Here is a 13195-nt window from a genome sequence, read left to right on the forward strand (position 1 = left end):
TGTGGAGTGTGTTTGTGTTCCAGGACATCACTTTTCATCTCACTCACACACACACACACATGCACACACGCACGCACGCACACGCGCACACACACGTCATCATTTTTGCTCGCGTTCTCAACCACACACCTTCATCATTTTGTCCCGGGCGGCTCGTGTCGCAAAGTGAAAATTCTTGAAATAATGTACAGTACTTTCTGACACGTGCCTCCCCAACATGCATGCGCACGTGCGTAGCGCATACACGGCCGTGGAGCCCCAGCAACACACACACACACACACACACACACACACACACACACACACACACACACACACACACACACACACACACACACACACACACACACACACACACACACACACACACACACACACACACACGGTCACAGAGAGAAGTAGCCGCGTTGTTTCTCAACCACACACACACACACACACACACACATACCTTCATCATCATCATCATCATCATCATCATGTTATGGCCGTGGAGCCCCAGCGAACACAAACACACACGGTCCACATACAGTACGTGGCCGCGCATTTGAATTTAAAAATGAGGTTACATCTCATTTTGTGCTGTAGTTACAAAAAAAGATTGGATCGTGGCAAAAAAAAAGCTTGCAACAAGCTGGTATAATATGACAGTGTAATTTCTTATTTCATTTTGGATCAAGACTCTTCAATTGCCATGCTGCCATTTTTCAAGACGCTACATGTAGTACATCAGAATACTTACGTCAGAAATCTTTTTAGTATCGTCTTCCACTACTTTGACAGTAAGAGGACTGCCTAATGAGAGCCTACATAATGAGAGCATTGAGCCAGTGCTGTTGGAAAGTTCTGTGCTACTTAGGATCTCTGCTGATGCCTTCATGTATTGATAGGAAGTGTTTTGTAACTGCCCATGTTTGTTTGTTTTGGGTTGAGCAACAATGAGCAATCAGTTGGACAAATTGTCTAGCACTTGTCATCTTGACAAACCTCTCACACACACACACACGCACGCACGCACGCACGCACGCACGCACGCACGCACGCACGCACGCACGCACGCACGCACGCGCACGCACGCGTGCACGTTTTTCCACTGCACATCCAATACATATACACACTCCTACTTTCTCCTTTTCAAGGTGGTTTATTCTAGGAATCTGGAGACATGTGTGCCCATCAGTTTGAAACTAATTGGTTTTGACAGTGCTTACAGCCCCAAAGAGCACATACTGACAAAATAAGGTGTGTATGTGTGTATGTGTGTGTGTGTGTGTGTGTGTGTGTGTGCCTGTGTCCAGAGGGCTCTTTGATTCCCTGTATCTATGTGCCAGCTCTCTTCATGCCTTGCTCTGCTCTCATTGATGTGAAAATTGTTTTGCAGATATAGGAATACAAATGTGTGTGTGTGTGTGTGTGTGTGTGTGTGTGTGTGCGTGCGCGTGTGTACGTGCGTATATGAGTGAATGCGTGTATCTGTGAGTGTAAGAAAATGTGCTGGCTTCATGCACATGGCTGATTAAGCATGTAAAGTGCATAAAGATACATCTGTGAACACGTATATATTCTTTAGACTTAAATGTATTTTCTCTTGGTTACTCACATTGTGCATGTGTTTTTTTATACCCTTTTTTGTTTTCAACATTGATCCTCTGGTCTAAAACGGCTACATCCAAGCCCTGGTGCAGCTGAAGCGCATCACCCAAATGAAAGGGAGAGAAGGCTGTTCATATACAGTACACACGGCACATTTAGATTGTATGAGCTCGTTATTGTGCTGGCTTAGCTTTGGAAGGCTACTTGAAATTTGAGCTGAATACAGCAATTGTGAGTTACAATCTTTGAAAACAGCTTTGTGGTCTCTCCACAGGAGTGATGAAGAGCGGGAAGAGAGGCTTTTGTATGTGTTTTGTTTTGTTCCAAACTGAGGGCTCCAGTGTTGCCAGATTCTATGAGTGAAACAAGCGGTCATGTCTATGAAAACGTGCCCAAAAGAAGCGACCAGTTTTACCACTTGAGCCCTATACACTTCAGTAACAAGCCCAAACAAAAGCAACCCGCAAATATGAATATTTACAAGCAACTTTACAGGAAAATAAGCCCAATGTCGCTAACAAGCGGACTTGGCAACACTGGCAGGCTACTGCTGTGCCGTCGACCGACAGTTTGCAATAGTTTGCGCAAAACTTTTTTACTTTGACTACAACAGACTGCCAGTCTGTTGACTGCCAGTCTTTTGCCAGTCTGTTGACTGCCAGTCTGTTGTAGTCTGTTTGGTGGAGAGCCACCTTTACTTGTAGCTGGCATTTTTTCCCTTCCACTGTGGTGCTTTTCCAGATGAAGTACACTTGATTTTTACTTAAGTAAAAATAGCAATACCACAATGTGGTAGTATCTTTGACAAGTAAAAGTCCTGTATTCCAAATTTTAATTGAATAAAATGTGTAAACTATTGGCATCAAAATAAACTTAAAGTACTAAAAGTAAAAGAACTCATTATGCAGAATGTCTTCAAAAGAAAAAAAAAAAAAATGTGTCGATCTTTTGAAACTAGCTGATCTACAAGCTCACAACGCGTCACTCTGTGACACTCTGTGACACTCTGTGACACTATGTGAGCTTATACATCTGCTATTTTCAAATAGACAAAGTATAAAATAGGGCTTTCAAGTTTTTCCCGGTTTCCCGGTTTTAATGGCCAAAAAAAGAAGGATGGTAGAATCTCTTTCCCAGCCGAGCAGCCTCCGGCCCTCTGAAAACAAAATCCTGCGTATCCATGACAACCCTAAGATGGATCCACTATTGGCCATTGGCTCCTCTTTTTGCAGTCAGCTCTTGAGGTGAGGAGGGAGGCAGCATAGATAAGGAGGGATTCAATTCAATGTGTCTGTTAGCGGCTGTGTGCCCCTTGTGCAAATGCAATAAGTAGTTTACACTTGTGAATTTTGTTATCGTAGTTCCCACCCCTCTCTCCTTCAGAGATGTGAAGACAAACACAGTGTCCTTTCTGTACCTCTATATTTGTACCTCTATACAGAGTTACGTCAGTTTTCATTCCTCAGCCATTTGTCTGGGCCCAAAAAAGCCAGCTTTAATCTACACGGCTAAATGCTTAATTCTGCCTATACGATTAGGCCTGCCTGTGTTTTTCGGGACAGATTTAGTGCAGTCAATACTTGCCGTCACACACCACATATTACTGCTCGATGTACTGTACAAGACGAGTTGGAGTGGAGTGAAATCCTTAGTGTGTCATTTAACTCTGAGAGTGTACAAATGGAACCAAATGGACTCTTACGGGTCTGTTGAGTTTACAGCTTACACATGCATACACACCCCTGCTATTTGCATCGGAGGAGTTAAGGCTGAAGGCGCTATTTGTTGCGATACCATTTGCTGCAACAGAGGAAGGAGCAGGTGTGGTCCTTGGGGGGCCTACTAACCCTCAAATCAATAGCCATTCCCATCTGTATGTCGTTAGTCTAGAAATATCCTAGACTCACACTCAGCCCATTCAAACTGTTCCTTTTCTTCTCTTCTATAAGAATTTCCCATATTTGATTAAATTCAGAAGGGGATCTCTGATAATGACATCAAAGAAAAGGACCCGCACACTGTCTGGAACTCGAAAAAATGTTGCTCTTTATTCGACGTTTCGGTCGTTAGACCTTCATCAGGACAGACAAATCATATTTGAACAAAAAAGAAGAGAAATAAAAACATTCTGGAAATGGTACTTGGAAACCTTATAAGCTTTGTTTGTACCGGTTTAATTGTTTTTCTTCCATCTCCGTGTACAGTAGTTGAGAAGCAGAAAAAGCTAACACGTGTGTCAAGCGCTGAAGATGGACACCTGAGTTTGACCCCCTCTGTAATGATTATCAGAATATGGTGTGCAAAATATTACAGGTGCTTCTCCACCGAGTGTATGGGATACGCCTGTTTGTAACACAGCCACATACACACAATGGAGAAAGAACCCTGTGTTCCTCATGCTGGAGTCAGCTTAGAAGCCACTTAAACTCCATATACTTTGTTGACTGGAGTCCCCCAGGGGTCTATACTAGGCCCCCTCCTTATTTCCCTCTACACCGAATATCTTCTCAGAAAATAGCTGATCTATCTATCAAACGTTCCCCCCCAGAACAGGGACGCTAGGGTTCATGTGTTGTATCCTCCACCAGCCCCATATCCACCACCTGTCCACTGGTATGTGAGTTTAGCAGTTTCTCATTCCAATCAAGAACGTCTACTCTCAATGAGTCACCATGCTCTGCCGGCGATGACTCAAGTCACAATGCCCTGCCGGCAATGACTCGCATTTTATTGAGAGATGTGTGATAAATAAATGGAGATGGGCATGGATAGAAGGAGCGGGTGGAGATCATTTGTCACAATCTGAAAGTGTTCTCAGGGACAGTTCTGTATGGCATGTTTTGCCGTGAGAAAGATCCCAATCACAGGAGCGACATCTACAGCAGTCACTTTATACTTAGTAGAGAAACACATTTAAAAAGGTGGGGGGCAGAAAGAGGCAATTTAAAATCCTCAGGTTTATCTATCATTAAATCTGCGTTGCTTTTTCTACAGTATACTGTATCTGAGTGGGCAGAAGTTATTTCCTGGGAGAGTGATTCTATTAGTATGGTTCCCTGATCTCCACTTCTAATCATTAGGACTGGGAGATATTTTCCCTGGAGAGGTCTGTGCTCATCTGTCTCGTCTGTTTGTTTTTGTCTGTCTGTCTGTCTGTCTGTCTCTATAGGTGGAGGAGATAGTGGATGTGGGCAGCTTTGCTGAGGAGGACATCCACATTCCTAGCGTCTACGTCCACAGGATTGTCAAAGGAAGCAGCTACGAGAAGAGGATTGAGGTATGCACTCATCAATGCTGTGTTCAAACTCAAAGGGGTCACTGGGAAGTTGGCATACAGTATGAGCAGCAATGGAGTATGTGATTGTGCCTTGATACGTGGGTTTGTTTTTTTCCACTATTGTGTTTAAAATCCCTCCATAGGCAGCCACTGATTGAATTAACATTCTGTCTGAAGACCAGCACTCCAATTCTCCAATCCTAAAGGATACGGCTATTATGAACAAAATAAGTTAATTGATTTTCATGTGAACAGTGCTTGGGGGGTGGGCGTGGGGGTCAGCATAATGGCCGCCGTGTGAATATGGCTTTCTACCCATGTTTCTCGTCTGGCTGATAATCTTTCCCAATCTTGCCATGCTGCTCAATGTCCCTTTCTTCCTTTCACCTTCTCTCTCTCTCTCTCCCAGAGACGCACAGTACAGAAAAGCCAGGCAGAGAAGCCCAAACCAAAGAAAGATTCTGATATTGTTCGAGAAAGGATCATTCGCCGGGCTGCTCTGGAGTTTGAGGATGGAATGTATGGTATCCTTTTATGAAATATGGAGTTACTCTACAAGGTTTCTGCCCAACAGCAATGGTATCTGGTTTGCCATCTACCGTCTGCCTGAATCCATGTGAACGCAGCATTAGAGTATTATATGATATTATACAAGTAGTATTATTGGTAGTATTTTTTAGGCATTATGCTTAGTTAGGTTATGATCCTTGACATCAGAGTCCATCAGCCAACCTTGGTATTGGTATTCCCATGCTGGCCAGCAACTTTATCAAGTCTGACATCACTGTGCACCTGCAAAGTGAGAATGGTATTCTGGGATTGGTAAGGCAGCCACTTATTTTCTCCTATTGTTTAAAATGATGTCTGATCTTATTATTTATAGGTTTCAGTGCTCCAGGTAAACACACTAATGAGGAGAGTAAGGCCTGATGCGCCAGTGACGTGCAAAGCAAAAATAGCCCATCTACAAGCTCACAATGCGTTGCGACACGACTTGTTGGGAGCTTGTAGATCTGCTATTTTTGGTGCGCGACACAGCGTCCAACCAAGTATAAATCAGGCATAATGTTATTATTGGTCCGCTGTGAAGTTTGCCCTTTTTATCAGTATACTACATTTAAAACTGAAGCACTCCTGAACACATCATTAGAAAGAGTAGCCATCCTTTTTTAAGAATATCATTTTAGTTCAGGTCCTCATTTTTTCCAATGTGCTGGATTTATTATATAACGAATGTGGGGGTTTGACAGTTCAATTCTTTTCCCCTGCATTCATTATTTGCCTGCTGCTCATCCAACAAAGGATGCCGCTACGGCAAGGCTTTCCAATCAGTTCTGTTGACGGGAGAATGTAGGCAGCTATGCTAATGACTAAGTTTCACCTTAGTATGAACATCAGCCCTCAGTGAAGTGGTTCTGTAGCCTCTCCCCTCTCCTCTCCTCTGCTGTCCCTTTCTCTATGCTACCCCTATAAGGATTGCTCCTTTTGTCACAAGGAGAGAAAATCAATGTCTCATCTAATCAGAAAGATGTGATTGTGCCTTTGTGTGTGTCTCTTGACTTGAAAGATCATGGTCAGTCAGGTGGACTGACCTGATTTTGTGTGTGTGTGTGTGTGTGTGTGTGTGTGTGTGTGTGTGTGTGTGTGTGTGTGTGTGTGTGTGTGTGTGTGTGTGTGTGTGTGTGTGTGTGTGTGTGTGTGTGTGTGTGTGTGTGTGTGTGTGTGTGTGTGTGTGTGTGTGTGTGTGTGTGTACGCAGTCATTTAATCTCTCTGCTTTCTGTATAGGGCCCATACCCCACAGAGGAGAACGTAGATGCAGACCTGATCAATGCTGGTGAGTTTCCCTGAGCAACAGAATGGTCATTATCAATCAATGTACAGTATTTTCATAACAAATGTAAAAACATGAAACATTTTGCATATAATTAGCTGTCAAAATATTTTGATTGCCTTCATTTCATTTTTTAATTGTTTAAATGCATGTTGCTTGATAGATGAATCCCCAGATTGTGATAAGGCCGGAAAGTAAACCTGTCTCCTCTTGCTGTGAACAGGAAAGGAGACCGTCACAGTGCTTCCCGGTGCTGCCTATTTCTCCAGTGATGAGTCCTTTGCCATGATCAGAGGGTAAGGCCATAACGTATTGGATCATGCTTAAGCCCAATGTATACTTCATTGCATTCGCTCGTGAAGACAACTGAATTTCAAGCGAATAATTTGCTGAGGAATTTCACAGAGCGACACCTCCGTGGCACAAACTACAAATTATGCTTTACTGTACTGAGCGAAGGTTGTGGTTCTCAACCTTTTCAGGCCGCCACCAGCCAAAAATAATCATATTTGAACTGGGGACCCCCCACCCTGACAAGCACTTGGAATTATAGGCATTACATTTAGTTTGACTCGGTTCTACAGATAAATATTGTGAAAATTGCCGATCTACAAGCTCACAACGCCTCGCCTTGCTAGGCGTTGTGAGCTTGTAAATCGTCTATTTTCACAATTTTTGCCTCTTATATTATTTGACAATTTGACCAATGTTTGACTAGTTTACAAAAATGTTTTTGTTGTTTACTTAATTACCCATCTGTCTGTCTTTTGATGTATTAAAAAGCTCTTAAAAGTCCTTAAATTGTCACCTCACTACCATGTGGGGACCCACCTAACCCACAGGTTGAGAACCACTGAGGTAGATAATCGAATGCTCAGACAGTCTCACACACACACACACACACACACACACACACACACACACACACACACACACACACACACACACACACACACACACACACACACACACATTCGTTTCTAGGGTTTTGCTGAGAACAAACCACAGGGAACCTCTCTCTCGCTCATCATCCTGGTAGCTGTGTTCGTAGAACACCTTATATTTCATATCTTTCTTAATAGCCTTTCCCACTCACGTCAGAACAGTTTATCACCCGAACAAGAAAAGCCACCAGTAACCATAAAAAAGGATGTGACCACAAGCCCCAGCCCTGATTTGTAACCTCTGTGCATTAACAAATAACCATTGTCGCCTGTGCAGCGAGATGTCAGCCGTGACAATATTCCCCCCGGCTGATATTGATTTGCTCGTTGTCTGTGACACAGCCCACCCACACCTCCCTAAAGCATGGCTTCTGTTCTTCCAACCCGGAGGAAATTCAATAGCACTCATAAATACTAACGCTGTCCAATGGTCAAGTTGACAGATTCTTCACAAAAGCTCTTTCTGGCCAACGCTGAGTCATACAAAACTGCTGTGACTGTATGTTCGTGTGTGTGTACTCACTGTGTATATGATTCTGTTCATTCAAGTCTGTGTACGGTATGTGTGTGGAGTGTCCATAGTTGAATGGAAACTATTGTAGAACATGGAGTCAATGGGCAGCCTATAAAAATGACAACTGTGATATGTTTTGTGATAATGAATTGCACTGCCGTAACATATACCATGTACCTTAACTACCTAAACCATCAATAATCACAGTGATACAGTTTCTCATGGCGAATTCTCTCGCCGACATCTGTGCACAAATGCATAATTAATGGTTCCATTAATACATTACCGGGAACGCGTCTGTGTCATTTTAAGATATCCTTTGGATATTCAAAAATAGCAGATATACAAGCTCATAGCACGGCACCGAGTGCCGTGCTATGAGCTTGTAGATCTGCAATTATTTGAAAAATCGTGGAAATCTTTGAATATATATATATGTGTGTGTGTGTGTGTGTGTGTGTGTGTGTGTGTGTGTGTGTGTGTGTGTGTGTGTGTGTGTGTGTGTGTGTGTGTGTGTGTGTGTGTGTGTGTGTGTGTGTGTGTGTGTGTGTGTGTGTGTTTTAAAGCGAACATTTTTAACCCCGATCTGTGCTTCTGGGGAGGTCCCTGGAACAGCATATTTTGAGATGGGAGTCTGCGTCCAAATACACATGGGGGTCTTGACATGGAAAAGTTGGAGCACCACTGATATAGCAACATACTGTTAGGATTTAGATATGCATTTGGCCGCAGACCCCCATCTCAAAATGTTTTGTTCCAGGGACCCCCCAGAAGCAAAGATTTGAGTTACAAATGTTAGCTTTAAAAATATATACATTCAAAGATTTGCACACATTTTCAAGATTTTTCAAAAATAGCAGATCTACAAGCTCGTAGTGCGGCACTCTGTGCCGCGCTATGAGCGTGTAGAGAAATCTTAAAATGACACAGATGGGTTCCCGGATGGAATGGGTTAAGTATACAGCACATTAACGTTGATGAAACCCATCACTGAGCTGTCACTGCCTCTGACAGGTCACAGCCAAAAAAAGGTGGTTAATGTAGGGAGCAGTTGATTAACTGGCAGGTGGATAAGCCAATCGATAGCTAAGCTGACGACTGTCTCCTCTTCACGTCTCCTCCTCAGGGGTCATATCAACCTGACGATGCTGGGAGCCATGCAGGTATCCAAGTCTGGAGATCTTGCCAACTGGATGATTCCAGTAAGTCTGTTTTGGATTGATAATAATAACAACTTGAATTTATATTGCGCCTTTCAGAAACCCAAGGACACTTTACAATACAAAAAATAAACAGACTATTTTCCAAAAGGCTGAGTAAACAAGTGTCTCTTCAGTGCGGCTATTATGTTAATTATGTTAAAAACGTAACCACATGAACCCTAGAGTCCCTTTTCTCAGGGTATGTCATATGTGAACATTCGACAAAAAATGTCTATCGTTCGAAAATAGCAGATGTACAACGCAGCGCAATACAATGCGTTGCGTGAGCTTGTAGATTGGCTATTTTCTGCGAAGAGATTTGTTGTAGAGGGAGAAAATGAATGGGCCAAGGACCCATGGCGGACACAGGTCAACAAAGTATATAGTATAGGGTTTGAGTGGTTAAATCATACAGCATATTGCAATATATTGGCAAATTACTTTAAAGATGCAGCCACTCCTGTAGCTTTTTGGATTTGTTGCTTATGTGAGACTGCTTTATGCATTATTTATTATTGCTTGATAAACTTTACACCTCCAAAATAACTGTTTGTGTAGGAGAGTACTAAGATGAATATAATAGACAGAAAAGCTAAATACTCCACACTGCTCTTGCAAAGCATTACATTTATTAGTTAACAAATGTTTTGATCCCACTGGATTTTCGGCAGAGTAATTGGGTCTGATTTGCAAAGGGATTGTGCAGGATTTTGTTTAGTTATTTTATTTATTTCTTTATACATGCTTTTTGAAATTTATGTTGGATAGGAATTTACATAATACAGGAGACCTGTTTATTTTGGATTGCCACATTTCAAGGTCAACTATTAAGTCATCTCTCGTGTTCTCTATTGTAAGTCGCTCTGAATAAGTCTGCTCAATGTCTAAATTGTCTTCAGTAATAGACAATTAGCCGCCACTTAATTAAGCTTCTCATTTAGTTCACATCTTGATACCGAAGGCCCGGTAAGTTTTCCTGGGTTGACCATTAGTGTGTTACACAAGAAAAACAATACAACAACACATTTTTTTCTGTTCTAATCTCCATTTCAGTCTTCATTATACCGCCTTTGAACAGATAAATGAATTGAATTGCAACCCCCCAAGTGATTATGAAAATTATTCAGTATCTAAAGCTGGGTACATAGCGTGAAATTGGAAATGTCTTACGTAGGCGATTGGCAATGGTGATTATGTCGATTATGAGCGTTTTTAATATGCAAAATGCAGATGAACATTTTCCAGTTGAGCGCATTCAATGCTTTTACAAGTGATGGTTTTCAATCTCTACTCGAGGTGAAACATGGAAAAACAACTATGTATTCAAACAGAGAGATCATACAATAGATTATATCATTTTGCAAGTAGTTTACTACTTATTGTCTAGCTGTGCTTAGACAACATTAAAAACACCAGTGACTTTATTTTGCCCGTAAAGCTGACAAAATAAGCTAGCTGACTTTGTAAAAATGCATCCATTCATTTGTTTCCAAATCCATCCTTATGATTTTCACACCTTTACATAAGACCAGGGCCATCCACTCGCCTTGGACACATGTATATGGAATACTGTACATGCCCTGACCTCTCTCCTCATGAAAGAACTTGCAACTTAACATTGGGGAGACAGATACAGATTGTCTTTATCTTTCGCATGCACTGTCTTTATGCAGCAGATTTATAACCGCATTCTCTCTGTACAGTATATACATTGGGTCATACATTAGTCATGGTACGGTTGAGGTGCTTGAAGGTGCTCTGTCTATGGTTCCCACTTGTAAATGTTATCCATGTGTGTATGTGTGCATACATATGTGTCTGAATGTGTATTTACATTGTGTGATTTGATTTGATTTTATAAGACGTTATACAGGAGAAAAACACATGTTACATCATGTTCATCATAGAAACGTCAAGGATACAGACACAGAAAAGTCTTACGACTTATTTTCATTGTGGTCCTTGGTCTGAGACAAACAACATATGTGTGCATAATTATGTTTGTGTGCAGTCTTGATATCCAAAGTGTCATATACACTGGTAGATGACACTAATATCACTGGGTAGATATTGCGTCTGGAATCTCTGTGTGGAACCTGCATTTCCAAGGGGTGGATTTAAAAAAAATGCCTCTGGTGATAAACCCGCCCCATATTTGCAATCTGGTTCCTGATTGGTACCCCACAACTTCGGGGGCAGCTAAATCCAATCACAACCGAGCACGGCCAGACTAATCTGCCTAATTTGTGTTATATATCCCACTAAAACCTGGGGTTACAGGCAATATACCCCGGTTCCTCACCTGTCTTTCTGACATTAAGTACTGGATGTCCCAGAACTTCCTCCAGCTATACGAGGCAAACTCAGAGATCCTCCTATTTGCCCCCCCCCCCCCCCCCCCCCCTCTCTCTTTCTTTATCTGGGTGTGATTTTTGTCTCTGACTTGTCCTTAGATGGCCAAGTGACAAAGGAGGTACGATCAAGCTTCTTCCAGCTGAGAAACATTGCCAAAATTAAGTCCTTTTCATCATTTGCACACCTTGAAAAGGTCATTCAGGCTTTCATTTATGTGTGATGCATAGACTACTGCAGCTCCCTCTACTCTGGGCTCAGTAAAAAGGTTATCTCTCGTCTTCAACTGGTGCAAAATGATTAATCAGTTGTAAGGAATGCGACCATATTACACCCATTATCTTCTCTTCACTGGTTGCTGCGGATTTTCAGAATTGATTTCATGATATTACTAATTACTTATTTTTAAAGCCTTGCGAGGCCAGGCTCCCTGTTACATTTTAGATATGCTGGTCCCATCTGTGCCAGCGTTCCTCAGATAGGGCTCTCTTGGTGTGATGGGTCTTTAGTGGCCTTTATATCAAGGCCTTTTTATTGTTTTTATTGCCTCTTTATCTGCATTTATTTCAACTTTTCACGTTTGTCTTGTTAAGTTACAATTGATGTTAATTGATGCTACTTGTTTTTATTTTAGCTTAGATAGTATATAAAGCACTTTGTAACCCTGTTTCGAAAAGCACTTTATAAGTAAAGACCAAAAAAAAAGAAAAGAAAATCTATTATATAATCAATTGAATAGATTAACTGTTGCAGCCATACATCAAACATGGATTTCAACCCGAAGAGGCCCGTTTTAATTCTACTACTCTACTTTAATCTCACTTTAGCTAATGCGTTGCAGTGCTTAGTACTACTGAGCATATACAAAACGATAAAGGCTGCAATGAAAGAACTGCCTCAAGCCTTGGTGCTGATTGTGTAGTTACTTTCTCCATCTCTTTGTGTATCCCACAGTGGTATAAAGACAGAGTGGCGACAACTCTGTTCACTCCACACAGCAATTTCAGGAACATGGAGCTTCTGTTCAGTTCCCGGAAGTTAGCTGTAGCACTAAACACTAGTAGTGCAGTAGAGTTCAGCAGAATATATACTGTATAGTGTACTTTTAAATGGTAACATGTTTAAAGCAATTCACAAGCAATTCACATCTTAACTAAGTTAACAGGGTTAACTCATATTGGCTTAAAACATGACAAGCTAGGTAACATTAACTGTTCACTCAAACCTTTCACACTTCAAGTCATGTTGTGGAAGTGCTCTTTCCTTTTGTCACCAAATACATTAATTCATTGTTCATTCATTCAATTATAGCAAATGTTACGTTCTTTTAAAGACATGTTTATGTAACATTGTAACTACATACTCATTGTTACTGTCTACAACAGTAAAATAAATTACATTGAAGCTTCTTTAAAGAGGGCAAACATTGTCATGTGTTGCTAAATTGTGATGATGTACACTACATGTACTCTAAATGTTGGAAA

General features: G+C 41.5%; 1 protein-coding gene across 1 annotated transcript in view; it reads left to right on the plus strand.

The window, feature by feature from the left end:
• oxct1a (3-oxoacid CoA transferase 1a) overlaps positions 1–13195 on the plus strand; it is a 62688-nt gene that overhangs the window by 25273 nt on the left and 24220 nt on the right. The window contains exons 8-13 of the mRNA XM_084056135.1: positions 4760–4867; positions 5277–5391; positions 5595–5689; positions 6654–6702; positions 6923–6995; positions 9284–9359. Coding sequence (XP_083912261.1) covers positions 4760–4867; positions 5277–5391; positions 5595–5689; positions 6654–6702; positions 6923–6995; positions 9284–9359 — 516 coding nt within the window. The remainder of the gene's footprint in view (positions 1–4759; positions 4868–5276; positions 5392–5594; positions 5690–6653; positions 6703–6922; positions 6996–9283; positions 9360–13195) is intronic.

The sequence above is a fragment of the Gymnoscopelus microlampas genome (assembly GCF_963454915.1).
Source record: "Gymnoscopelus microlampas genome assembly, chromosome: 4".
NCBI classification, from domain to species: Eukaryota; Metazoa; Chordata; class Actinopteri; order Myctophiformes; family Myctophidae; genus Gymnoscopelus; species Gymnoscopelus microlampas.